Source organism: Natator depressus, chromosome 1 (genome assembly GCF_965152275.1).
Source record: "Natator depressus isolate rNatDep1 chromosome 1, rNatDep2.hap1, whole genome shotgun sequence".
Taxonomy (NCBI): Eukaryota; Metazoa; Chordata; order Testudines; family Cheloniidae; genus Natator; species Natator depressus.
In genome coordinates, this window is record NC_134234.1 from 199,059,780 (window position 1) to 199,086,806 (window position 27,027).

At 48.5% G+C, this 27,027-nt stretch overlaps 1 protein-coding gene and 1 long non-coding RNA gene across 2 annotated transcripts in view; one reads left to right on the forward strand and one right to left on the reverse strand.

The window, feature by feature from the left end:
• GAP43 (growth associated protein 43) overlaps positions 1-23,294 on the forward strand; it is a 79,320-nt gene extending 56,026 nt beyond the window's left edge. The window contains exon 3 of the mRNA XM_074974266.1: positions 22,926-23,294. Coding sequence (XP_074830367.1) covers positions 22,926-23,014 — 89 coding nt within the window. The 3' untranslated portion in view covers positions 23,015-23,294. The remainder of the gene's footprint in view (positions 1-22,925) is intronic.
• LOC142000206 (uncharacterized) overlaps positions 10,888-27,027 on the reverse strand; it is a 40,347-nt gene continuing 24,207 nt past the window's right edge. Inside the window, exon 3 of the long non-coding RNA XR_012642194.1 lies at positions 10,888-11,082. This is a non-coding gene — a long non-coding RNA (uncharacterized LOC142000206). The remainder of the gene's footprint in view (positions 11,083-27,027) is intronic.

Below are 27,027 nucleotides of genomic sequence, written 5' to 3' on the forward strand. Positions count from 1 at the left end.
TTAGGAGCTTTGCCAAAGTGAAACAAAAGCAGGCTGGCCCCAATTCTGTACTCCATAGGACCTCTACAGCTAGGGACATTCCTGCCCTCTGGAATTCCAAAACTTCACAAGAACAGGGTCTCGTTCTCCTGCTCTGGATTTTAGAACTGCTTCAGGGCAGGCACCTCTTCCAACAAGCTCCACCCACCCAGTTCAGTTTTATCAACTCTTCAGCCACAGCCTCCTTCTGCGGATGAGCCCTTGCGCCAGGGTCAACTCTGAGAAGAAACCTTCCTTGGGCTGCTGCTGCACATCTCTCACGGAAGAACAGGAGCTTCAAGTTAACTTGTGAGAATAAGTTGGATGGTGGAGGCTTGTAGGCTGTGCTAGGCTGTTCTCTGAAGGCTTGGCTGGTTTGTGGCAACAGGCTGCTGGTGAAGGTGGTCTCTCCACCGTGCTGGGACTTTCTACCTAATTCCATGGGCCTTGCTGTATAATTCTGAGGGGCCTTGCCACATAATATAGATCTAATGCACTTCACAGTACAAGGGGTCTTGGCTTTAGCCTTTTCTTCCTGTGTCCTTAGACACTTCATTCAATCCATGGGACACTTGGATGGGTTTGAGGATCTCAGCTGAGTTCCTAGCATTCAGTAGCCCATATTGTACAGCTGTCACCTGTAGGGCTGCATGTAAAGGCAGAGAGCTATGGAAGCCTGGACTGGGATAAAGAGCTAAAGGAAAAGGCTGTTTTTTTAACCCTGGCAACAATATGACTCAAAGCGTTCATGTAAAATAGTTATCAGTGATCACACTTAACTACTGGTCATGGTACCACACAGCTTCCATCCAACCTTTTAGCCAACAGTAAATGTCTCCTTTTCATCATGAAGGAGAGCAACAGGCATGAAGAGCAAGAGATGGAGGTGAGGGGATGTTAGTGAGGATGACTGGATGTGACCCTGACCCGGGTGGAGCTATAATACTTGCTGAAGAAATAAGAAGTCCCTTTTGCATTTGAAAGACATGTGCTATCTCATGCAACGCTGTATAGCTACAGAAGGCCTTATAGACACAGTACTGAAAAAGGTGTGAGCAGCCAGGACCTGTCGATACTAGAGTTCTCAACACTGCTGACCCCAGTGTTGTTGTAGCCCTGTTGACCCCAAGATATTTGAGAAACAAGGTAGTTGAGGTAATATCTTTCATTACACCAACTTCTGCTGAAGCCCCGAAGAAGGGCTCTGTGTAACTTGTAAGTTGTTCTCTTCTATCAACAGAAGCTGGTCCAATAAAAGATATTACCTCAACCACCTTGTTTCCGTAGGATGACTTGACAGAAGAGCCATATATCTTGGTACAAGGTCTTAGGATCTGATTCTGGACTCCTGCCCTTATTTAGTCATTTACAGCTGTACAAAGTGACATTCTTCCTTTGCACTAGTGTAAATAATGACACCAGAGGCAAGCCAATGGAGAATCAGGCCCATGTTACACTTTGCCATCCTACCACAGTACATTCCCCTCTGGTAAGTTCATGGGAGTCTAAGGGAGTCTATGGGCTTGATTGTCCTACACCCTCTCGTGAAAGATTTGTATGTTTCTTCCCCCATCTAAATGTTGACATCATGAATTCTAATGTGTGGCATGATATAAGTTAGCCCACTTTGGAAGACACTGGCTTTCTGCCTTCCCTTTCTGTTGCAGGAGACAAGAGGCCAATTTTAGCTCTTTCAAAGCCCTTCAGACACCTGGTTGTTTTCTGATGCATGTTCTATTTGGCTTGGTGTTGGCCATTCAGATGAAGAATGAAGGTCAAAGGGGGAGTAAACCACAGCTGACCCTATGATAACAACACTGTATGTGTGTGTTGGGATCTGTTTTGTTGTGGGGGAGCCATGTTTTCAGAGATGTGTTTTGGGGAGGAGGTGGCATGCACTACAGTTTTTCTGCGTTTTGGAACATCTGTGTGGGTTTTTTGGGTATATGTGATTAAATCCCAACATGAATTGGAGCAGCAGCTGCACAGAGAAACAATTTAGATGTCACCATGGAAACTGCTAGATTGAATCGTTTCAAGGATACCCCCCATTCCCATCCTTTTCCATTGGATCCTCTCCCATTTGGCTACACTGTGGTCCCTCTGTTTCAGTTGGAATCTACCACTGCTCCACAGAGATGCCAGGGACTGCACTGCAACATGGGGAGATGATCAACGTGGATTCCATGAGCTGATGACCCACTGTAATAGAAATGACTTTCCTTCATTTGAAATCAGCTCTCATTTTCTCAACTTTTATAAACCCCACTACAACATTTTATGGCCCACAACACTGTAGTAACACTTATTGCTAAAGCCTTTTGAACCATTAATGTAACATTTCTTTTATAAGCATTGCAGTCATGGGTCATGTTTGGCCACTCACTGTGGCCCTGATCCCAATAGTCACGATTATTCATGATGACAACACATTACTTACTATTAATTATTAATAATATATCACACTTCTTTCACACAACGCTCTCAAAGCTATTTACAAACACTCCCCCGTTGAAAAAAAGCCATGTCTGGGGCGGTACATAGCAGTTGTTCAGTAGTAACTTGCCTCGCTATACAACCTTTTGGGAAAAGAAGTAAAGAATATAAGATCCAGTTTAAACCGCAGAGGAATTTAAGGAAGCAACCAAACTGGAATTTTGCCAGTGTTGACCCCCTTGCTGAGAAAAGTGCCATAGAACCTTTAGAGACTGCTGGTTGTACAGCTCATTGAAAGCTGGCTCCTGCAGCAGACACGGTGTGCCTTAACATGATGGGGGCACATTGGTTAAGTACCAACTCACAGAGAACAGTATCCCTAACTGAATCAGCTGCAGCACTTAGTTGTTCTTTGGAGAGCTCCATCCAAGTTCTGATATTTAGTGAAATACCATAATATATGGTCTTTCTGGTCAACGAGAAGCTTTTAACCTGCCAAGACCTGAATTTAGACTTGCATTGCAACATAGGGTGCTCTTATTAACACCTATGGTGGGCCATGGAGTTCCTTGAGTTCCTGGCACTGTTTTAGGAGCCAGACTGTAGCAGAGTTTAAAAACTGAACTCTTAATTCAGTTCAAGCAGGTAAGTAAGGAGGCAACTGATGTTCAACTATTTTAAAAGGTATTTATTTGTAAATTCTTTGGGCCAGGTTCTCAGCTGGCTTCAGCGGAGCCACTCTGATGTAAACCAATTGAGGGGGCTGGCCCTTTGTCTGCATGTATATTCCGTTGATGCTTTGGGATATTAGGGCCCATCCTACATCATTTGCGCACTGCAAGCTCAAACGGCAATATCAAAATAAAAATCGTTACCAGGTACGTAGCACTTTGCAGCTGTAGCTCTCAAAGCGCTTATGGGGAAGGGTAAGGATCATTATCCCCACTTCAGAACTGGAGACACTGAGGCACAGAGAGGTGAAATGGCTTGTTCGTTGCCAAACAGTATTTCAGTGACAGAGCCATGACTACAATCCAGCTCTCCTGATGCTCAGTCCAGTGCCCTGCCCACTGAGACCTGTGGCCTCCCTAGGTGGAATGCCCATCAATTGTAATAGAAATTCTGCATGCATGGCATTTGCAGGACCTGGAGTACAATACGAACTTTGGGTGAACAATGGACCCTTAAATTGCTTAAGCAGTTTTTAATACACGCATTTAAATTCATCTTAATTGATGATCCTTTGTGGTAGCTGCAGCTATCAGCTCCACCTTCTCTTCACATTCTGGCCAATGGACCATTGGATGGCGAGGGCTAGAGAGTAATCAGAGTTCAACTAGGGATGGCAGATGAGAAGGGGTAGCTCCAAATTTCTCAAACTTAAAATATCAGTGGTTTTGTGAAATGAGTGTGTGTGTGTGGGTCTCTGTCTAGTTCTCAGTGGAGTGGGGTCCACGTCACAAAACCCACCACCACTGTCACCCTTTGTGGGCAGTCTCAGCGGGGCAGCCAGAGTGCATGGGCCATGCAGATTGAACCCCACTCTTGCCCATAGAGGGCGCTCTTCTAGGGCAGGGGTGAGGCCCAATGCCAGGGCAGCATGAAGAAAGACATATCACTGCTGTAGGGTTGCCAGGTGTCCAGTTTTTGACCGGAACGCCTGGTCGAAAAGGGATCCTGGTGGCTCCGGTCAGCATGGCTAAAGCACCATTAAAAATCCGGTCGGCAGTGCAGTGGGGCTAAGGCAGGTTCCCTACCTGCTGTGGCTCCGCGCGGCTCTGGAAGCAGCGGCATCTTCCCCCCTCCAGCTCCTACATGTAGGGGCAGCCAGGGGGCTCCGCATGCTGCCCTCGCCCCAAGTGCTGGCTCTGCAGCTTCCATTGGCTGGAAATCTCGGCTATTGGGAGCTGCGGGGATGGCGCTTGCAAATGAGGCAGTGAGCAGAGACGCCTGGCTGCACCTCCACACAGGAGCTGGAGGGGGGACATACTGCTACTTCCAGGAGCTGCTTGAGGTAAGCCCCGCCCATAGTCTGTACCCCTGACCCCCTCCCATGTCCCAACCCCCTGCCCCAGCTCTGATCCCTCTCCTGCCCTCTGAACCCCTTGATCTAAGCCTGGAGCATCCTCCTACACCCCAAACCCCTCATCCCCAGCCCTCACCCACCACACCCCCAGCTGGAGCCCTCACCTCCTGCACCCCAACCCCCTGCCCCAGCCCAGAGCTCCCTGTGCACTCCAAACCCCTCAGCCCCAGCCCCACACCAGAGCCCACACCCCCAACCGGAGCCGTCAACCCATCCTGCACTCCAACTACCTGAGCCAGCCCAGTGAAAATGAGTGAGTGACGGTGGGGAGAGCGAGCAACAGAGGCGGGGGAGGGGATGGAGTGAGTGGGGGCAGGGCCTTGGAGGAGGGGTATGGCGGGGGGTGGGGCAAGGGTCTTTGGTGTTGTGCGAGTAGAAAGTTGGCAACCCTACACTGCTGCCAGTACAGCAACTGTTCTTTGGATAAACAGCAGACTTCAGTCTCAAGGGGCTTCAGCTCCCCACTTGTCATGGCACTCAACAGATACACAATGTGAAAGAAAACGTTTCTTTGTGTCTCGAGCTAGAAACCTTCTTCAGATCTGCAGCCAAACAACTGTGAGAAAGATGGATGGAATCACTGATTTTTACCATAGGGACTAAAGGGAAAGTAATAGCCAATCCTGAGTGATGGAGAAGACAACCCTACCACCCTTTTCTCTACCAAATCTCCTTTCCACACTTGTGCTTGTAAAAAATGGGCAAAGGGGCCAGCCTAGCTGGGGAGTGACAGAGGGATGGGCTACCACATGGAAATTCTGTGTGACATTCACCCAGCCTGGCTGGCATGCGGTGGAGACATGTAGCCTGTATAAAATGCACCTGTCTGTATATTCAGGGACTTACACTACATGGACCTGTTGTATAGTCTTGCCTGCAGTGTCCCTTACGGAAGACACAGGACAAAGTTGTAATGAATTGAAAGGAGACTTGTTACCAAAGCTGCTGGACACAGATAGACCCTGTGGTTCTGTCTGGCTCTGTAGCTCCTTGAATGACTAACACAACCTGTGCTGACCAGTGTCACCGCACAGGGTCTACTAAATCCTAGCGGGGACAAAGCAGTCATGGGAGGAACTGCTAGTGCACTATATCACTCATTACTAATGAAAAAAAAAAACAACTTGTTTCCTTCACTAGCCAAAAGGACTGGTGCTGTAGTCAGGTCCTGGTGTCAGGAAGCAGCACTGATAAGACAGATGGCTATTCCATGGGATCTCTACATTTCTAGTGCCTATGTGCCCGAAAATCCAGGGAAGCCTACAGGAACCTTGAAAGAGTGAGACATATGGGAAGATCAGTAGGCAACTGCTTAGGGGATTTCTGCTCTGGTCAGTCACCAATCCTGAACTGCTTGCTCATTCAGGTTTCTGTTTCCATGCAACTGTGGGTCCCCAATGCCTATCAGAAGCCTTTGGGTCATTTCCTGTAAATCACTGCTGTAGCCAGAGCCAAGAAGTCTGGAACCTCAAGTCACCCACCACACTCTGACCAGTGGAGACAAAGACAGTACTTGTGAGGAGGAAATGACGCCATAAGTGGCTGAGCGGCCACTGGGCTGAAGGGAAGAAATGAGCAGGGACCAATTAGGTGAAGACAGTCAATCACACATTTTCCTAGCTTGCTAATGCAATCTAGGGCCTGCCCTGATAGAGTCACTGCTGCAAAGGATGACTGGGTTTCTGTAATTGCTTTTTCCTTGACTAGGGAAAGAGGCAGTTTCAAGGTCAACCAGCTGAGGGCTATTGTCATACTGTGTGCACATCTGGGCTATTTTTCCATAGGAGAAACAGGGAGACCTTAATCTTCACTACTAACAGTCTTCTGGGCCTTGTTGGTCACCCTCCAAACATAGATCAGCCACTTACCTCTTTAAGGATTCTAGGCAGCATAATCCAGAAATTATTTCCTGTGCTAAGAAATGCAAGTAGTTTCACAGGTAGTTTCCATCCAGCCCTTAGAGGAGGAGGAGTTTATTATAATGCTACAGGGCTTCCTGTTCCAGGCTTGGCTGTGGGAACACACACTCCTTGTCTTGATTTCCCTCTCACACGAGTGTCACAACACTGCAGCTCTACTGACTTCAGTGCAGTTACTCCTGATTTACTCCAGTGTGAGAGGAGAATCGGACCCAGCATGCATTCCGGTGCCCAGTTCCGCTCGCTGATAACATTAATTTTAGAGTCTGTCCATCAACTTTAGCAGCAAGGAGCACCTCCATTGGGCTATGTCTGCTTGTTGGACTCTTCATTTGGGTTGCTTGGGGCATTGCATCCTGGGCCCTACCTAGATCAAGCCTCCCAGCGTTAGCAGAGCTCAGTTGTGTTGTTATGCAGACTCACGCCAGGGCTAGTAAGAGAATTACACCAGTGCCCTCTGCTGTCCAGAGATCTGCACTGCACTGGGCAACAATGGAGAAGCCTTCTGTTTTTCAATGTGTGGGCTGATTGGGTAATTAAAGAGCTGGACTTGCCACTGCACTCTGGTCATCTAGAGCTGTTTTTACAGCCGCCTAGTCAGGGATGGTCGCTCATTGAGCCTGAATTCATTAACCGAATAATTGAAGTCTTATTGTAAAAAGCCTGTCAGCCAATTAAAACAAGGCAGCTATTGAAAGGCAGCTGCCCCTTATTTGCTGGGTGCAGCATTCAGAAAGTTCAGAGGGTGGAAAGTTCTTCCTGCAGGGTACAAACTGTGAGAGGTGGTTTTAAAAATGCCCAGATTCTAATTCAAATTGGAATTCTTTATGCCACTGGCAGCCATCTTGATGGAAAAGAATGCCAGTGCAAACATTGGTTAGGTCTCATGTGGAAGACTTTTCAGACAGGCCTCCCTCCTGCTTTGTCATTCCTACTCTGTCCTATACCCTAGAGTCCCAGTTGCCAGGCCCCAGCTGCAGTCATCTACACTAGTGTAAAGTGATTGCTGAGCAAGTGTAACCTGCACTCATAGATTCATAGCATGTGAGACCCAGAAGAGACCATTAGATCAGCTAATCTGACTTCCTGCATAACACAGGGCACAGACTGTTGTTCAGTTACCCTTTCCCTGGGCCCGATAATTTGTGTTGGAGGTGTAAAAGATAGGCAGCTGAGAATCAGTCCCAGAGGGTACAAACTGGGGATGGTGTCAACTCACTTTTCTGAGACACAAACTGTAGTAAAGTGGTCGTGATAGAGTTAACTGGGTTACCTAGAGTATTGTGGGATGGAGCCATGCTCCACTCATGTTTAGAGCAGATCTAATTCCTAGAGAATATCTAGGTTGGAGGCTACCCCTGGTTTCCATGGCAATCTGGCTTAGCGGAAGGCTTGCAGGTTTCGTGAATCCCCAATTTATCAGCCTTGTAGAGTGTATATTAATGGACACTGGGCAGTGAGGTGGATCATGAATGGTATGCATCCGTTGGACTGGGGGAGGGGAGGTGGGCATGGGGTTGTATAGTAAGGCTGAAGCAATTTGTTCTTTTGTCAATCGGAGATGAGGGAGGAGTGGTGTATGTGTGTGGGGCAAAGGGAAAGGAGCTGTCATCAGTTCAGAAGGCACTGGAAGAATTTCCAGAGCTTTTTGCTGACAAGAGGGAGCACCCTTTTCCCCATGTCCAGTTGGGGAGAGGAGCACACGCAAGGCCTGCGTCCCATGTTGTGGTGACAAGGCTTATCTATTATGACAAGGAGGAAGTTGTACACAGAGCTGGATCGACCCAGTGAGAGCACATGGACCCTACAATTTTGTGCACTCCCCTCCTGTTCTTAATGCTTTTACCCTGGCTCTGCTATCAGTGGGTTAGAGCGCTCCCACTGGTGCTACCGCCTCTTTTTAAAGTCAGCCTTTGTTCTCCTCAGCCAGCCTTTCTCTCACCCACAGCCTGCCTCGTCACCTTTACACAACTAGCACACAGCTGCAGACCCTCCCGTAGGAGCTGCAGCAGGTAAACAGGCACCTGAGGATCCTATATGTCTACGTAGCTTTCATCACAGCTCCCCCACACCGGCTTGGCCTCTCCAAAACAGTGCCCCTAAAACTGCTGTACCCTCAGCCTCATGAGCTTGTTGGCTAAGATAGACCTGCTTGTATAGCCAATCTCCTTATGCACTTGACTAATTTCCATGGTAAGCACGTTATGGTCTCTTCTGGGCCTTCCAGTTCCTTATAATATCAAGCCTTCTCTAATTTCTTTACTGCATCTTCTTCCTGGATGACAGGCTGAAGAAAATTGGGCACTTCAACCACTGCTCTGCCTTGACACAAGTTCCCACACACATCTCCCAGAGCATCTTCTAGGGATGGAAGGATCTCCAGAAATAGGGCAGAGATACGTTGCACAGAGGGGCACTGCTACATGGGATGGGGACATCTTTTCTAATGTGTGTGCCAACAGCAGCTTCCTACCACTGTCAAATGTCACATTCCACAGTTGGAAGAAAACCTGCGTATTCAAGCTGTTCACACATCAAAGTATTTCTCAGAAGGAGTAGGACGAGCAGGTTTTACGGTTTGTAGGGTACCTAGCAAGATCTTAGGGAAGAGTAAGAGATCAGAAAATAGATTGTGAATCACCTTTCCTTCAGGTCCCCCTGCTTGGGAGCCAATCAGGTCATGACTTGCCATACCCCCCTGTCCTGGTGCTAGTTCTGAAAAAGTGGGCTATTAGCAAGCTTGCCCAATCTCAGGGTTTGGCCTACGACAGGGCTTTTGTGGAATTTCTCAGGCTCTAAATTCCTCTCTGGACTTTTGTTTCTGCAGCGGCTGTTGCTGCAAAGGCCATGGGTACTACAACAGTGAAAATAAGACTGAGGTCAGGATGGATGGTCTAATGGGTAAGGTAGTGGACTGAGGAGGCATGGGTTCAATTTCTGGTTCTGTCATAAACTTGCTATGTAACCTTGGCCAAGTTACTTAATGTTGTGCCTCCGTTCCCCATCTGTAAAATGGGGCTAATGGCACTTGCTCATACCCCAGGGTTGTTGTTTGGAATAGACCAGAGAAATGGGTACTATCTGGGCAGGTCATAATGCAGGCACCACAAAGGTCAGAGTTCATTTTAAGTGTATGTGTTATATATATGTATGTTATATAAAACATACCAAAAACTATATTAAAATTAAGGTTCCAAATCAAGCAGCTGAAATTTAGGAAATGCCAGTATTACAGTTGCCTGTGGTACTGTGGAAAAACATCCTCAGGGGACTGGCTGGGTCAGGACAGTGATTAATGGGAGCCTTTACCACTTTAAATCCAGCTCAGAGAGTGGCCAAAAGTTGTTGGGGGGAGGGATAGCTCAGTGGTTTGAGTATTAGCCTGCTAAACCCAAGGTTGTGAGTTCAATCCTTGAGGGGGCCATTTAGGGATCTGGGGCAAAAATTGGGGATTGGTCCTGCTTTGAGCAGGGGGTTGGACTAGATGACCTCCTGAGGTCCCTTCCAACCCTGTGATTCTGTTGGCTGCTTCCCCCCCCCCACCCCCGCAGACAGTGGATATAGCAGGGGATTGGGAATTGGATCAGATCTTGTGGGTGCTATTCCAGCTTTGCCACTAACACAATGGATGACCTTGTCAAGTAATTTCTTCTTTCCGTTCCTCAATTTCTCCATCTGTAAAATGGGGATAATGATACTTTTAAACCTCACAGAGGTGGCTGTGAGAATTAACGTCTGTAAAATGCTTTGAGATTTTCAAAATGATTGAGGAGGGAAAAATTCCCTCTATCGCTCATGCCACAATCCACTACTTCAAGATTAGCCTCCATCTGAAACACCCGTTTAAGGACCCTTGTGCAAATGTTCTCAGTACAGCAAAACATGCCTGGCCCTCAGGATCTGGAGAACAGGAACACCAGGACCTTCAAAGGATCTCAAACCCCATTACCCCACACCCTCCAAACCTCACTATCACTGGGTTGAGGAAACATCTGTCACAGTTTAGGGCATGATTCCCCCTCCATGGTCCAGCAAGGGTACCCAAGCTAGGCTCCTGCCTTCACAGCCATCAGATCTCTTTGGTGGAGACCTGCATCTCTCTCCCTTCTGATTGGGGTTTTTTCAGGCTGCACAGTTCCCTGTCTATGCTGTGACATTCCCAGCAAGCCAGACAGCATAAACTGGCCTTTGTCTCTGCTGTGCTTTCTCCTCTGAGGCTATGAACAATTGTCCACCATTATAAGTTATCACACAACTCTTTCTAAGCAAGCACATTTATTCTTAAGGTGAAAGCATTACAAAGAAAACATATTAAAACAATAAAAGAATTTACACACATGCTAGCAAGCTTACCAGAGATCACCACAACTCCAACAAGAGCTCTGGTAAGTGATCAGTCCTTCACACCCACAGAGGGGTTCTTCGATTACAATTTCATAGCAGCTTTTGCTCAGAGCAAGAACACACATGAATAAGTCAGTATGTCCTTTATACAACTTGGGCCTTTGATATTCAGATTACAGGAACTGGTAATCAGCAGACAATGGTTCTCTCCTCGGGGCGTAGCTGCAAATGGTTGGGTCCAGAGGTGGAAACTTACATTCACCTTCCCCCAGGTATTTCCTAGAAAACACACTTAACTTCTGTTTATCCAAAAAGTTCCTTGTTGTTTAAAACAGTCATCTGAAGCTGAATTCATTCCCAAGGTTTGCATTGACCATGTTTTCCCCTCAAAGAAGTTACATCCAATCCCACAATAATAAATAAACTTTGCAGTCAGTACAATGGACTCCAAAGATACTTAAACTTAGTCCAATAAGGTTTTTCAAGGATATTGCAGGAAATTGCTCAAACTGTCACAACATCCCCTGAGAACACCATGCACTTGGAAAAAACTCAAAAACCATGCACTGGAAGGAAGCCCACTGCTTGACTGGTAACACAATTAATGGAGAAGAAGAAAATAAGAACCTGAAACTCCTGATGCTGAATGCAAGGTCTCCTATCAACAGAACCAGCACCATCGAAGATCTCCTTTTGGATGAAGGACCTGGCCTTGCTGGCATCACTGAGACATGGTTCAACGCCACCTGCAACCCTACACTAGCGTAGCTAGTCCCCACAGGACTCTCCATATGTCAAAAATTAAGACAGACCCCAGAATGCACCAGGAACAGCAAAGAAGAAGTACAGCAACAGTCCTGTTGCCCTCCAGCCTAGGATGCAGAAGATGTTCCAGTCTGGAAACGGAAACACTTGAGTGCATCTATATGGTCTGTGAGGCAAAGGACAAGAGGAACCTAGGACTCCTAGTAGGGTACAGGCCTCCAGTTGGAAACCCTGTCAACTTACTGGAGGAACTTGCAGAGCTCTTGACCAGCAGAGTACTGGAATCCCCCAGATTCCTTGTCCTCAGTGATCTCATCCTCCACATAGACAGGGCTACTGATACAACTGTATTTTATCTCACGGCTTATGTGGGATTCTGCAAGGCAGTCTCTGGATCCACACATGCAACCGCACATACGCTGGACATTATCTTCAGCCTAGGACTGGATATTGGAAAGGTCACCAACATACCACTCTCTTGTCTCATCACTGCCTCCTCCAAGCAGAGATCAGAGCCTTCCCTCTTTCCTGCCACGACAGTGAGCAACCAAAGCTGGTCCACCCGCTCCTGCCCCCAAAGACTCATGAACTACCTTGGTTTTCATCTCACCCTAGAAGAACAAGACACCCAACTACAAGGTCAAGGTGCCAATGAGTTAGTACAGCCATACAATCACCTGCTGTCCACTACCACTGGCCACAAGCCATCCACTCCCGCCAACAATGACCGTATGGCCATGGACACAGGTAAAATCTCCATGCTCATACTGGTGGATCTCTCTGCAGCTTTGATACAGCGTACAACAAGGAATAGAGAGGTTATTTTACCTCGATATTTGGCACTGGTATGATCTCTGCTGGAATACTGTGTGCAGTTCTGGTGCCCACAATTCAAGAAGGATATTGATAAATTGGAGAGGGTTCAGAGAAGAGCCACAAAAATGATTAAAGGATTTTTTTTAAAAAGAAGCCTTATGGAGATAAGCTAAATAGATGGAGCTCTTTGAGTCTAACAAAGATAGGGTTAATGGGTGACTTGATTACATTTAATAAATATCTAAATGGGGAACAAATATTTAATAATGGGCACTTCAATCTAGCAAACAAAGTGACTGGAAGTTGAAGCTAGACAAATTCAGACTGGAAATAAGACTTATTATTTTAACAGTGAGAGTAATTAGAACAATTAACCAAGGGTGGTGGTGGATCCTCCATCACTGACAATTTGTAAATCGTTTAAAGACTGGATGTTTTTCTAAAAGATCTGCTCTAGGAATTATTGTGGGGAAGTTCTATGGCCTGTGTTTAGACAGGAGATCAGACTAGGGGTGATCCTTCTGGACTTCGAATCTATTACTCTAGGTACTGCTACAAACACCTATGTGACATAACAGGGGTAGATGGCCCAGCACTAGAATAGCTCCAACAGAACTCAGAGTAAAGATGAATAGCTGCTTCTCCTTTACAATATCTACATGAGTCCACTGGGAGAGATGTGAGATGCCATGGGCTTGGCTGCGAACAGCATGCCAATGCCATTAAGCTGCATATCTCATTCTCTACTGATGCTACTAGAATGTCTACAGGAAATGAGCTATTGGCTAAAGACCAACTGGCTCATGCTGAACCCATGCAAGACTGAAGAGATGCTGACTGGAAGGGAAAACACTTTGACAAGCTTGTCAATACCTTGTCTCCACCTTTCGCTGAAGGCACACAGCCCCCATTCATCAAAGTGGCATGAAGCCTCTGGGTCTTGTTTGACTCCTCACTAAGTTTGGCTGATCAGGTAGCACCAGTATCTAAAAATGCCTTGTCCCTCTTATAGCTAGCTAGGAAACAGCATCCCTTTTTGTACAAGGACCTGGACACACTGATCCATGTGTTTGTCATCTCCAGGCTGTATTTCTGACACTCATTGTACCTGAAGCTGAATCTGAAGATGGTGTGCCAGCACCAGCTGGTTCAGAATACAGCTGCCCTCCTTCTCCATGGCTCAGGCCTCGGTGAGCACACAAGGCCTGTGCTAAAGCCCCTCCCCTGGCACCCAGTCATTTCTCAAAGCCACTGTATGGCCTTGGTCCTAATTTTCAAAGCAATTAATTGATCAAGCCCCAGGTGCATCAACGATTGAATTCCAGTCTATGAGCTACCCCCAACAGCTCTGCTCCTTTTGAGAACTGCATTGTCCCAGAGCCCAGAATGAAGCATATGAGAACTGGGGATACAGCATCTGGCTATGGAACAGCATGGGGGAAGCTCGCTGGCTGCTCTCCATGCTGCACTTTTTCTATGGATAGGGTCCTTTAGCCTGAACCAGGGCTGCCAGGCTGCCCTCTTGCACAAGCGCTACAGTCACTTAAAAAAAAAAAAAGAGAGAGAGAGAGAGAGCAAAGTACTTTAGATACACCCACCCACAGATATATGCTGCAGCAGGTTCATTCAGCACGGCTATGTGGCTGTGTGTGCCATGGGCGGGGGAGCCTGTTCTGTGACAACACAGTAAATTGAGCTAATACCCATCCCTTGGCATCTGCAGCCCTTGCCAGCTGATGTATATTTTTATAGTACTTTCAGATCTACTGAATGAAGCTCCATGAACCTCCAGTCTGATTCCCTCAGTGAGGTGGTTCAGTATCATTATGCCTGTTCTATGTGGGGTGCAAACTGTAGTTGCACCTTCAGACCATGCTACCTTGGTCATGCTCTGTGGGACAAATGCTTCCTCGGCATAAGTGCACTGAAAGCAGCAGTGTTACAGCCAGATGACAGTGGCCCACTCTGCAGCTGCACAAGGTTTCTGTTCCTCAATGCATCTTCTTACTTGAAAGATGCTCCCCTACCGCTTTCCAAGACAGTAAGCCACCAGGCCTCCCCTTCCAAGTACGATATACAGCATCCCTGAAACAAGCCTCATTGCTGATTTTGCTGCTGCACCAACTGAGGAAGGTGCTACCTTCCCAGAGGCTGCAGTTGCCTATGGGAAATGGTGTGAGGGGAGACTCTCCATTGACAAGGGGGGGGGCCCTGCTGCCTGTAAAGCAATTCCCTGGTGGGTGTGAATGGCTCAATTCTGGCACCTGTTTCAGGGCAGAATGCGTTGGTTTGCCGAGGGCGAGCGAACATACTGACAACACAGAGCAGTAAATAGGAGTGAAAAAGCAACCTGCCAGCAATAGCTTAGCCAGTGCCCCTCAGCTGTCGGGTGTAGTGCCATATATGTGCATGTGGGAGGGATGGCAGTGGAGGGAATGAGGGGAGTCAGTTCTTCCCTTGCCCAAGGAAGCAGAGTGTTTGTAAATGTGGTTGTATCAGGGTTAACGCCACACATTCACAAAGAGCATCTCTCCTTTTTCCCCTCCCCTTCCCCTCTCCTGATCTCTCTGGAGAGATTCCCCTCAGCCAAAGTTGGAGGGTTTCCATGGCAACCAGGCAGCTGGTGTCTAGACACTGTGAGAGATGCCTTGCAATTGAGCTGCAATTCTAGGTCTACCCCCCCCTTTTCCTTTCCATGTACTGCACACGTGAATGTCCAACGGTGGAATGGAGTTTCCTTTCCACAGGCTGTGGGGTGTGTGGGGAGAATCCCAAAGCCACCTTCTCCTCAGCTTGAGGAAACAAGAAGGCAGCTGCGGCAACAGAGATAGATCTGACTGTCCTCTGAGGATTTAGCTGGGTCAGAAAATGTGAAGCAGCGGACAATCTGGTCTGCTAGGACCAACAGCATTGTCCCTTTCTTCTCCCTGCCCAGCTCAGAGTCTCAGCTGATATGGGGCTGAACACAACACAGAGAGGAGAATCAGGATAGGGAGATCCAAAGTGGAATGACTATTAGTGATATGTGATTGATTGCTACCTTCCCTGAAGACCTGACCTTCCCCTTCCCTCCCCATCTCTGCCCTGGGACTCCCTCCCCCAGCATGCTCCATGACCTCCTTACCTGTGAAAGCTTCTAAGAGCCAATTCAGGGAGCTGCAATTTTCTACTCCCCCATCCACTCCTCTCTGATGTCTTCCGGGCTATCTGGGCACCACTGCCATCTGCTGCTGCGTGTGCCAGGGGATGGAGACCCCCTTGTGTGATCACTAAGGATGCTCTGAGCTCACTGGCTCTGTGATGTCACCAGGCTCCCTGCATGGAGGGGAACTGACAATACTCCAGAGGGGAGCCTGAGCCAAGATGGAACTGCAGAGGACGCGGTGGAGAGCTACCAGCCCCACACACCTTTCCCCCTCATTTATAAGTGTGAAGTTACAAGAAAGGAATAGTATGAGTAAACAGATAGTTTTTATACATCATCAAGAATTATACTTACGTACATCTGTTTATAGGAAAGGAGCCCTCTGTACAATGGACAGACACTTCCCCCCAAAAAGCTGCTTTATTGTTCCCTTTCAACTGAGAAGGTGCTGTGGGCCAGCATATCAGACAATTGTGAAGAATAGCAGGAAACACTCTCCATGGAGAGAGACCCATGATAGATTCTGTTTCCACTCTCACCAGTATTCAACGGGCCTACAAAGGTCACTTAGTGAAGCAGACTGGGCCTTCAAAGGGATAGTGGTTTCCATGGAGCTCTTAACCTGCTACGTGATGTAGGAGGCGTTTCAGTGGAGGGGGACTGGGCCAAGGATGCATTTTAGACAGAAATGGGGAAGGGAGAATGGTATCTGCAGTGGCTCTGAGCCTGAAATGGATTCCATTTCAACAGTCTCAGACTTACCATACTCTGCCTGGAATCAGCTTCTGAGTGGCTGGATCGATGGATGGGTGGATTTGGGTAGATGGATCCAAGCTGAGAAGTTCAGCTCTGGATCCAAACATCATGACAGCTTGGAGTGGCTGAGATCCTGGGTTTTGACTGGGGCCCATATCTAATCCAGAGCTTCCAAAATTCTGAAAAAATATAATTTAAATAGAGCTGCCTCTGGGGTGGAACATGGCTGCCGATAGCAGTGCAGTACGACCCTGAGCAACACTTGAGAGCAGTGAAGGACTCCGGGAGGGGGGAAGGTAGACCACCATTGTGGTTCCCAGAGGCTGGAGCCAGAGCAGAGGTAAAGGTGAATGCAGGCTGGTTGTATGTGGAATACTGTAATATAAGGAATGAGACAATAGTTTCTGAGCGAGGAGCATGAGCAGTAATTCTGAAAACCGTGGAAAAGCGACTAAGGCAAAATCCCTGAGTCGGCTGTATTGAACTGAAAAGTGTTTGTGTAACTTCTTTTCTCTTGGTGTTGTCTGTGGCAATTTAAAGATCTGTAAGATAACAGAAAGGAAAAACAAAACAAAACCAAAGCCACCAGCCACAAAAAAATGATCACTGGAGAGGTTACTACTACTATGGTCACGTGCTGAGGTCTGCTCCAATTTAATTAATCTTGGCAAGTCAAATGGAGCTGGGCAGGTCCCAAGAGGCAACGTTTACCCAGAAATCCACTCAACCTAATTTCACTAATGTAGGGCAGTGGAGGGACTTGGAGCGGGGCCTGCAAGCTCAGCCATTAGAATGTGGCATAGGCGAAAGTAGCTGGAAGTGCCACCATCCAATGAAACTGCTGCCTGCCTGCCTGCCTAGTTCAGCTTTCTAGCAACTGTAGCTGCTTATGTTCAAAGCGCTCACTTGCCAGTGGGGTTCTCAGACACAGTTCTCACCTCTTCCAGGAGATAAATGGAGCACTGAAAGGCAGGAGATTTTTCTGAGTTCATTTCAGCAGGGCTCCGTAATTCAGTTCCATGCCTTACGCTACCTAGCACAAAACCTGGAGGGTCTAATCCAGAGAGGCGATGAGCATTTACCACTGCCAGCTGAAGTTAATAGGGATGTAGGTTCTCAGCCCCTCTCAGAATCAGGCCCAAAGTCCACGCCAGGAGGGCACAGAAATATACTTCAGCTTCAATCTACCAAACAACTCCATAGTTTAATATCGGTGCAAATGCACCGTGTCAATTTAATGCCTCATGCGAGGGCTCTGAGGTGGCCTGGTGGGTTTCTGAACCAGGTTTTCTCCTCCAAAATCCAGGATTAAAATGAGAGTGGTTGCATCTCAGCTGAATCTTGAGTCTGACATTTGTCCCTATCCCAGAATCACCACACATATGGGAAGAATTCAAAAAGGCCACTCCTTCTTTGTCCTCCCTTGCTTTATTTTTTTGCATATTCCAAGCCCCTTCAGCTTCATGTCACTGCCCTTCCTGTTTCTTCTCAATCTCCTGGTGACTCCTATTCCATGTTCTGACATACCCCAGGGCCTCTCCTCTCATTTGCTGGGTTCTGGGGCTCCATTTGCTGTCTGTACATAGCCAGCCTCTCCTGCTCCAGCTGATGGCCTCTCCTGCCACATCTCTAGCTATCTGAGCTTCTCCTGCTCTAGCTCCATGTTTCTCAGACTCACCAGCCTGTTTCAAAATAAACCAATGCCTCTTCCTTGTTCCAACTCCACCCACAAAAATGGAGAGGTGGGGTTATGGGAGAAGGTCTCACAATGTCAATGCACTGAATCTTAGCAAACCTGGCAGGAACAGGTGTGGCAGCTTCTGCGAGGGTGGACAGTTGGCCATCCAAAAGGAGCTGCATCTGGTGCATTTCAATTTTGAAAAAGAGAAGGAAAATGTTGGCTGAATGGGCCTGATTCTCCCTTGCCTTGCATCTTGTATCACTATTTATGCCTATACAATGAGAGTACAACATGGGTGTCAAATGCCACCACCTGTGTTGCTGACAGGCAAATTACACATCCACACTGCACCAATGTAAAGGACAACCCAAGGTGCAAGGGAGTGGAGAATTAGGCCCAATATCAAGAAAAGCCTTCTGACAAGTGACAGCTAATAGAGAACTGTCTAGTAGTCTCCTAAGGAAAGGGGTGGAAGCTCCTTTGTGTGGGACATTTAAAGGTAGACTGGAGAATCCCTGGAGAACACATACCCAGGAACAAGCTTGCACTAGTGAGAGAGGCTATTTTACATACTTTTAGGAGTCAGATCCTAAGCTGGTATAAATTAGTACTGAAATCAAAGGAGCTACATCAAATTACACCAGCTGATGATCTGTCCCTAGGTCTTTTCCAGCTTTGATGTCTAGGATTCTGTGATGTTGCATTTCTGTGCTTTGAACCTGTTTTGCACACAATTGTATATCCTTGTGCTGTCACCTGTGATTGAACCTCATTGCTGACCAGTAGGTTCTGATTTTTCACTGTCCTCAAATTCAGTGAGACACTGCCACAGCTGTTAAGCAAAGAACACATCCCAGCAGCTGGGACACATGTGCTCAGAACACTTCCCCTCCCAGATGCTCCCTGCTCAGATCCAAGCAAGAGAGAGACAGATAACTGAATCTTGCTTGCTAACACTCTTCATGGAGCAGGTTTCTCATTTATTTATGTGAATTCAGTGTTGGTAAAAGGTACCTGGTACTGCCCTGGTGATTGAAGCCTTGATCCCCTTGTCCAACTGAGCTGTGCTTGGTGCAGGGCCCGAGTGGGTGACAAAGTGGCTTTATGTCACTTTTGTGGCTTCCTGATTCCAGACTGGGCCAGGTCAGTCCCAGTATAAGTTAGAGCAGTCATGAGGCCAGGCTGTCAATAAAGTCCCTATGGCTCTGCCTATGACCCTGGTACTGGGTGAAGTGAAGTGGGGATAGTGTTGAGCCACCACCCGAGTTCCATGCCACCTGAGGATTCTCCTATGCCAGGAGTATGCCGGGAGTCAGATCTGCCAGCTTTTCAGCCCCTTTGTCCCACTAGAGCAGGGATGGGAAAACTACGGCCCATGGGCTGGATCTGGCCTGCCAGCTGTTTTAAGCCAGCCCTCGAGCTCCCGCTGGGGAGCAGGGTCTGGGGCTTGCCCAGCTCTGGTACTCCAGCCAGGGCGCAGGGTCGGGGGCCGCTCCACGTGACTCCTGGAAGCTGAGGCATGGCCCTCCTCTGGCTCCTATGTGCTCTAATGGCCCCTTACGGTGCTCCAATGGGAGCTGCAAGGGCGGTGTCTGTGGATGGGGCAGCGCGCAGAGCTGCCAGGCCGCGTCTCCGCATAAGAGCCGGAAAAGGGACATGCTGCTGCTTCCGGGTTGTGCTTGAGGTAAGCGCCACCCGGAGCCTTCACCCCTGAGCCTCTCTCTGTTCCCCTACCCCCTGCCCCAGCCCTGATCCCCGTCCTGTCCTCTGAACCCCTTGGTCCCAGCCCAAAGCACCCTCCTACACCCCAAACTCCTCATCCCCAGCCCCACCCCAGAGCCTGCACCCCCAGCCAGAGCCCTCACCCCCCCACATCCCACTCCCCCACCCCAGAGCCCACACTCCCAACCAGAGCCCTCACCCCCTCCTGCACCCGAACCCCAATTTTGTGAGTATTCTTGCCCCGCCATACAATTTATATTCCCAGATGTGGCCCTCGTGTCAAAAAGTTTGCCCACCCCTGCACTAGAGCAATGCAAAGGGGCCATAGTGTGGCAGAACATTGTGCCCTGAAGCTTTCTGTTTATCCACTGAGCAAGATTAGCACAAGGCAGCATTAGTGTGAGCTTCCATGCACTGCTCTGAGCCTGCCAGTACCCCACATTTAGAGCCTGGTATTGCATTTCTTGACCACGCAAAACTGTGAATGAAGCCCATAGGTGTTTTAAGTGACCCCTAAGGCTTCAGGACCAGGACCTTAATTGCTAATGTAAGTAGAGAGGTGTTATGGCCTAGCGGACTGAGCATGGGGATTGACACGAATTCTAAACCAGGCTCTGATACTGTGCAGCCTGAACTAGTCATGTGAACCATTCTGTGCCTCAGTTTTCCCATCTCTATAAAACTGAGTTAATTTTTACTTACCTCTCTGGGGAATTGATTAAGTTAATGTTGGCACAGCACTATATAAGTTTTCACTGTACATAAGTCCAATGCAGAACAAAATTCCAGGGGTAGTTATGTTGTTTGAACTGGTTCACCCACCCCTAGCTTTGAGTGTGTGCATGCATGCATGCTTCATTCACCCATCCTGTGTATGCTTGTAAGAAAATCTGTAGACAGCTTTGTTTCAGGAGGCTCAGATGAGCCCTTGCAGAGTCTACACCGCTAGCAGATAAAGATATTCTTGTGGCTAAAACTCACCCCTAGGTGTTAGCAATCCTGGGTTCTATTTCCCTTTCCCATTGTGTGACCATGGGAAAATCACATCTTTACTTTGTGCTGCTGTTTCTCCAACATAAAACCCTCAGGTACCCAGCACTGAGCCAGAGATGAGTGTGTGTGCGGGGGGGACGGACCCCACCAATGTAAAATTGTTGTAGCTGCAAGAAAGTTTAGTAAAACCATTAAAATCACTTGACCTGTTTGGGCTCCCCAACACTGCGTGCATCCCATTTAAATCAGCAGCCTATTTCACTCCCCGTTGATGGTTGCAGTTGTACTAATTAATGCAAGAGAGGCCTTGCAAAGCTGTTGGATTTTGTTGCTTAGGAGCAGGAGAAAGCAAACATGTATGTGCTTCTGCTGGCTGGAAGTCTGCAGCCCCAGGGACTTAGGCAGGGTTACTGGGCCAAGGTGCTGCCCAGCAGATATTTTTGGGGGGAACTATTACAGTAGGAACTCATTGTGACACCTGGGTTGGGGGTCCAAGCAACATAAGTACAATAAAAGCACTTAATTGGCACACGAGGCAGGGGGTTTGCACACATTTTAAAAGGTATCCTTAGGGACATAGGGTTAGGGAAGGTATTTAAAAGAGCTAGGTTAAGGGCTCTTGGCTGTTTGCCAAGGTTGGTAGTAAAAGCATGTCTGCCATCTGATGGCACTGAATAGCTTAGCAAAACCGTCCAATTCCTATGACTATCCACATGCCAAGAGGCATCCTCATTGATGCTCGGCAAGGAGTCCTAGTCCAGTGCAAGAACTGAATGGGCTACATGTGACCAAACTCCCCTTCACAGGATAGTCACTGCATTTCAGTGCTGAGGCACATCAGTGGGGCCAGAGGCGGGAGAGGAGAGGGTTTGCCCTGCCACTGCCCTTTCTGTGCTTCTTGCACTGCTAAACCAAGCACTTTAGCTTGCAGCGGTGTCAATTCACTACCTTTCACCAGCATTACACTGATATGAATGTTTTTAAAGAAACATAACCAACCCTATACACACTGAGGGACAGTCCTGAAGTCAACCATTAGGACAAGTGGTCCTGATTCTCCACTCCATTGTGTCTTGTGTGGTCAGTTACCGCTGTGCAAAGCAGACCAGATTCTCCAGTGCATTATGGCAGCTTTGTGTCACAAACCACAAAAGTGCAGAGTTGGCTTTATAGCCCCAGCGAGCCCCTAGGCTCAGACAAGATGCCTGGGTTTCAGGGATGCTTTAGCAACAGTTCAGTCAGGTCCCATACTGCAGGTGAATGGGCTGGATGACCCAAAAGCGGGTCCATTCCAACTCAAATCATACCACTTCCATCTACTTTGTCTCCTCCATTCCCCCCAGCCCCCGGCCCGTTTCCTGATCTCTTGTCTAATATGTGTCTAGAATGTCACTGGTTAAAGTATTTTACTTTAACATTTTACTTTAACATTTTACCAGCCCTCAGTGAACTGAGGGCTGGTAAAAGTTGTCTGATGGTCTTGGAGTATGACGGCCTCCAGCCACAGAACTGGCACAGCTCCAGGCAGATGTATCCTTATGGAAAAGAACTGGAGGAGGGATTAGAGAATGAGAACCCTTCTATAACTTCTTATAGCATTTAATAGTAAACTAGCTCCCTGCTGTAGAATTCTGTACTTTTTTAAAAAAAACGTAGATATAGGTTCCTGTTTGCTATTCAATTCTATAGGGTTCTCGAATAATTTCTGCAGAACTCTATCATATGTATAGAGAACCTTGGCCTCATCCCTATAAAAATCGATAGGACTTTTCCATGTGGATAATGTACACTTCCAAACACTTAGGAGTGAGTGAAGAGTGAACCTATTTAAGAGTAGACTGGGGAAAAAACATTAGCTAATGTATAGAAGGAAACAACCTGCAACTGGCTCTAGGGGTAGGGCAGGGATTTAGGATAAACTAGGTGATCTAACAGGTGTGTTGCCTCTCTACAATTGTATTTGTATGGTTGAATCACTCCTTTAGCCTTTCTGTTCTGGCTCCCTAATTCAGAAGGTTAATTAATCATGGTGTTGGTTTGTGGGAAGCATATACCTGTCCACTAAGACCTGGACAATATAAATTCATTTCACACAGTCACCCACACGTGTGCCAGATAAGAACTGTCAGATTTTGGCCCATTTGGGAACAAGGACTTGGAGTCATTCAGGCCCCCTGCAACAAGCATGTAAAAAGTACACTATAGCTCAGGCAACTAACCCTCACCTCTCTCTTTCCCCACTAGATGCTGTAGAAGAAACCAAACCTACTGAAAGTGCCCAGCAGGAAGAGGTGAAAGAAGACGAGAACAAGGCGGACCAAGAAAATGCCTGAACATTAAGAAATGACTCCCCACTGCCCCTCCCTCCCTCCCCCTTTCCTGTATCCTTCTTCCCGTGCCCACCCTAATCTTGATTCCCACCTCCTGCTCGCCCCTGTGGGCCTGTCCGTCCCTCCCCCCCCACTTAAACCCTTTTTCTCTCTGTGTGGCAAACATTTAAAGAAAAAAAAGCAAAAAAAAAAAAAGCAGGAAAAATCCCAGTCGAACAGTGTGGCTTAAACATTTCTTTGTTTCTTGGTGTTGTTATGGCGAGTTGTTTGGTAATGATGATGATCCAATCATTTTGGGAAAATTCTTGCACTGTATCAGAGTTCTTTGATCTGGCGCGTGCGTGTGTTTGTCTGCCCGCCGCGAGCGCTCTCTCTCTCTCCCCCCCGCCCTCCCTCTCTGTTCCAAGTGTGTGTGCAATGTTCCGTTCATCTGAGGAGTCCAGACTTACCGATTTAAAAACGAAAAAAAAATCTTTTTCTTCCTTTTTCAATGTGATGGAATGAACTAAAGAGAACAAAAACAAACAAACAAACAAACAAACAAACGAAGGAAAATTAACCCACCCGTTTGTTTTCAAAAATAAAGCAAAATGTGCCAATTAGCTTCACGCGTGGCTCCAGGCTCCTTTTTCAAACTGAACGACGATGATAATAATAAATGAGAATAATGATCATGATACCACTGTCTTGCGTTTGTATCGCGCCTTCTGTCCTGATGGAGCTTGTAGGGAGACTCTTGATGTGGCCAACATGTTGGGTGGTGCTGTGGCCAACATGTCTTCTGCTCTAGCCAACACAATACAGCAGGAGAGTGGAAATGCCATCAGAAACTACTGAGGTTATTTCAGGAAGGCAGGCTGGTATTAGGTTGGATTTTGACCGGGGCATCAGGGTTAATGTGCTGGCTCCTGCATAAAACACACCAAAAATACCCCCGACCTACTATGGGACCCTTAGGGTTTGATCATGACAGTCACTCAACACCTCACGGTGAAGACTTTAGGATAGCTCAGGAGCGGTCTGGAGGCTCTCAGCTCGATCCTCAGTGGTGACTGCATTAAGAAAGAAATCTATGTTTGACTAGGAATTGACAATGTGCTCCCTCAGCAGGCCCGGTGCCATTAAAAGGAGGTGTCACCCCACAGCTCGTCCCCAAAGGAGCAGCTCTGGGGTGAGCCAGCAGCGCTCACCGGCTGCTCTCCCTTCTTGGTGCAGCAGCTCCCCTGCTGCATTGTAGAGGAGGGAGGGGAGAGTAGCTCTAGCTGGTCCATGGCCTGATTCGCTGCTGGGCCCCTGGGACTGCCTGAGCCTAGGGCAGTAGTTCCAATATTTATCAGGGCCTCTTGACTTTTTAGAAATAATATGTCTGGGGGACTTGGTTGGACACCACTCACAGAGACAGGCTGCTCGGTGACCGTGTGGCCAGGGCTAGAATTGGTGAGATAGCAGCCATGCAATATTACCGAGAAAGGGAAAGGCAGCGTATTTTTCAAATAAAGGGCTGCACTTTTTCAGCCCCAGCTCTAATCAGGGCCTAGGTTTATGGTCTTATCTCCAGCAGCACAGTGCATCCTAGCAGCCGGCTAAGGGACTGATTTGGCACAGACCCAGAAGCGAGAGGCACCACCTCCTGAGTCACCAGTGCCACTTCCTGCCCTGGGTTTTCCTTGGCGATCACCAGCTGCGTACTCCTTCGGGCCAGCCTTTCTTAATGGATGAGATCTGACAGGCTCATCGCCCCAAGCAGCGTGGCTGTCAGTATCTGCTGTTCTCTTTATGAGTTGTAAGAGAGAACAATTTAAATGTGTCACTGAAACATCTTTTTACAGCCCCTTCTGTAAAAGCTCTTTTAAGACTGTAGTAACGCCTCAGAGTGGTGCGCTTTCACTGTCCTGATTATTGTCACCGGCTCCCCCATCAGCTCTTACTGTGGCTTCTTGGCAACACTAGATAACCATGGTGCCCCATGCTCTTATTGTGTAATATTGCCCTTGACAGGAGATGGAATAACTGGCCTCACGGCTGTAACACCAAAAGAAAGGCTCCATCTGGCTGTGGATACTCTGCTACCCACAATACATGTGCCACTGGCTGCCTCATGCAGTGACAGAAGCAACGGCTTCAGAAGAATGGCTCACCGCTCCTCTTCTGTTTGTTGCAAAGAAGGAACGCATGTCTCTTCACCGTCTTTTCCTATAACCCTGAGGTAAACCCAGTGGTGAGCTGGAGCCGGTTCGCACCAGTTCGCTAGAACTGGTTGTTAAATTTAGAAGCCCTTTTAGAACTGGTTGTTCCACGAGGGACAACCGGTTCTAAAAGGGCTTCTAAATTTAACTGGCCAAAAGTGATGCCTTAGGTGCCGACTCCACGGGTGCTCCAACCCTGGAGCACCCAAGGGGAAAGTTTGGTGGGTGCAGAGCACCCACCGGCAGCTCCCCGCCCTACCCCCGGCCCCAGCTCACCTCCGTTCCACCTCCGCCTCCTCCCCTGAATGCGCCGCCCCGCTCCGCTTCTCCGCCCCCTCCGCTTTCCACGAATCAGCTGTCCGCGCGGGAAGCTGGGGCAGGCTGAGAAGCAAGCGGTGGCTTCCTGCTGAGGCCCAGGGAGGCGGAGGTGAGCTGGGGCGGGGGGGCGCGAGGAGGGCCGCCCGCGCCGCAGCAGGTAACCCGGGGGGGGGGCACGCAGGGGAACCGCTCCCCACCCCAGCTCACCTCCGCCACCCTCGGCCTGAGTGGGAAGCCACCATCTGCTTCTCAGCCCTCCCCGACTTCCCGTCGAACAGCTGATTCGCGGGAAGCCGGGGGTGGGGCGCGGAGATGCAGAGTGGGGCGGTGGGTTCAGGGAAGGAGGCGGAGTGGAGGTGATCTGGGGCTGAGCGCGGGGTGGGGAGCTGTCGGTGGGTGCTCTGCACCCACCAATTTTCCCCATGGGTGCTCCAGCCCCGGAGCACCCAGGGAGTTGGTGCCTAAGGCGCCACTTTTGATGTGATCAGTGGGGGAGCAGCCGCTCCCCCACTCCCTCCCTAGCTACGCTCCTCCGCCCCTAGGAGCCAGAGGGACCTGCCGGATGCTTCCTGGGAGCTGCCCCAGGTAAGCACCACTGGGACTCCCCACCTCGCCCCCCGGCAGGTCCCTCCGGCTCTTAGGGGTGGGGTGGGCACCCACTACGGTGGCCCACGAAACCCTCCTGCCCGGTTCTGGGGGCAGTCAGGGGACAGGGGAGGAGGGTGGACAGGGCAGGGGTCCTGGGGGGGCATCAAGGAACGTGGGGGGTTTGGATGGGGCAGGAGGCCTGGGGGGGCGGGGGTGGGCAACGACCCCCTCATGGGGTGAGGAGGGATCCCATTGTTAAGATTTTGGCAGCTCATCACTGGGTAAACCCAAACTCTAATACACCTATTTTAAAACAATGAACCCAGGAATAATGATAATGTAAACAACCCATCAGACAGAGAACTTCTTATAAATAAAAGACATGAGCTTAAAAAAGGTGGGTTGGGAAGAGGGCTAGGCACTTTAAAAAAAAAGGAAAGGAAAATTCATTCTCAACTCCTCCCCTATGTACAGAAGACCTGCCTTTCTGTTTTGCCACACTAAAGGTTTATCTACATGTAGAGCTGGAAGGTACACCTCCAGGTATCTTTTTCCTAAAGCGAGAGCAGAGCTAGAGTGTGTATATCTCCTCAAGCTAGCACTTACACCTTTGGCTTGAAGTGTAGATATACCCTAAGAGATTTCATGACTTCAGGAATGATTTCTCTTCTTACATGCACTGCTGTAAATCAGGAATCACTGGACTGAAATCAATGGTGTTACACTGGTGTGAGAGAAGAATTACGACTCCTGAGGTATGCCTGCACTGTGATTAAAAAAACCCCAGCAGCACTGAGGTTCAGAGCTCAGGTCAGCTGACTCAAACTCGCAGGACTCAGGCAGCAGGGCTAAAAATTGCAGTGTAGACATTTGGGCTCGGGCTGGAGCCCGCGCTTTGAAACCCTCCGAGTGCGGAGTGCTAAA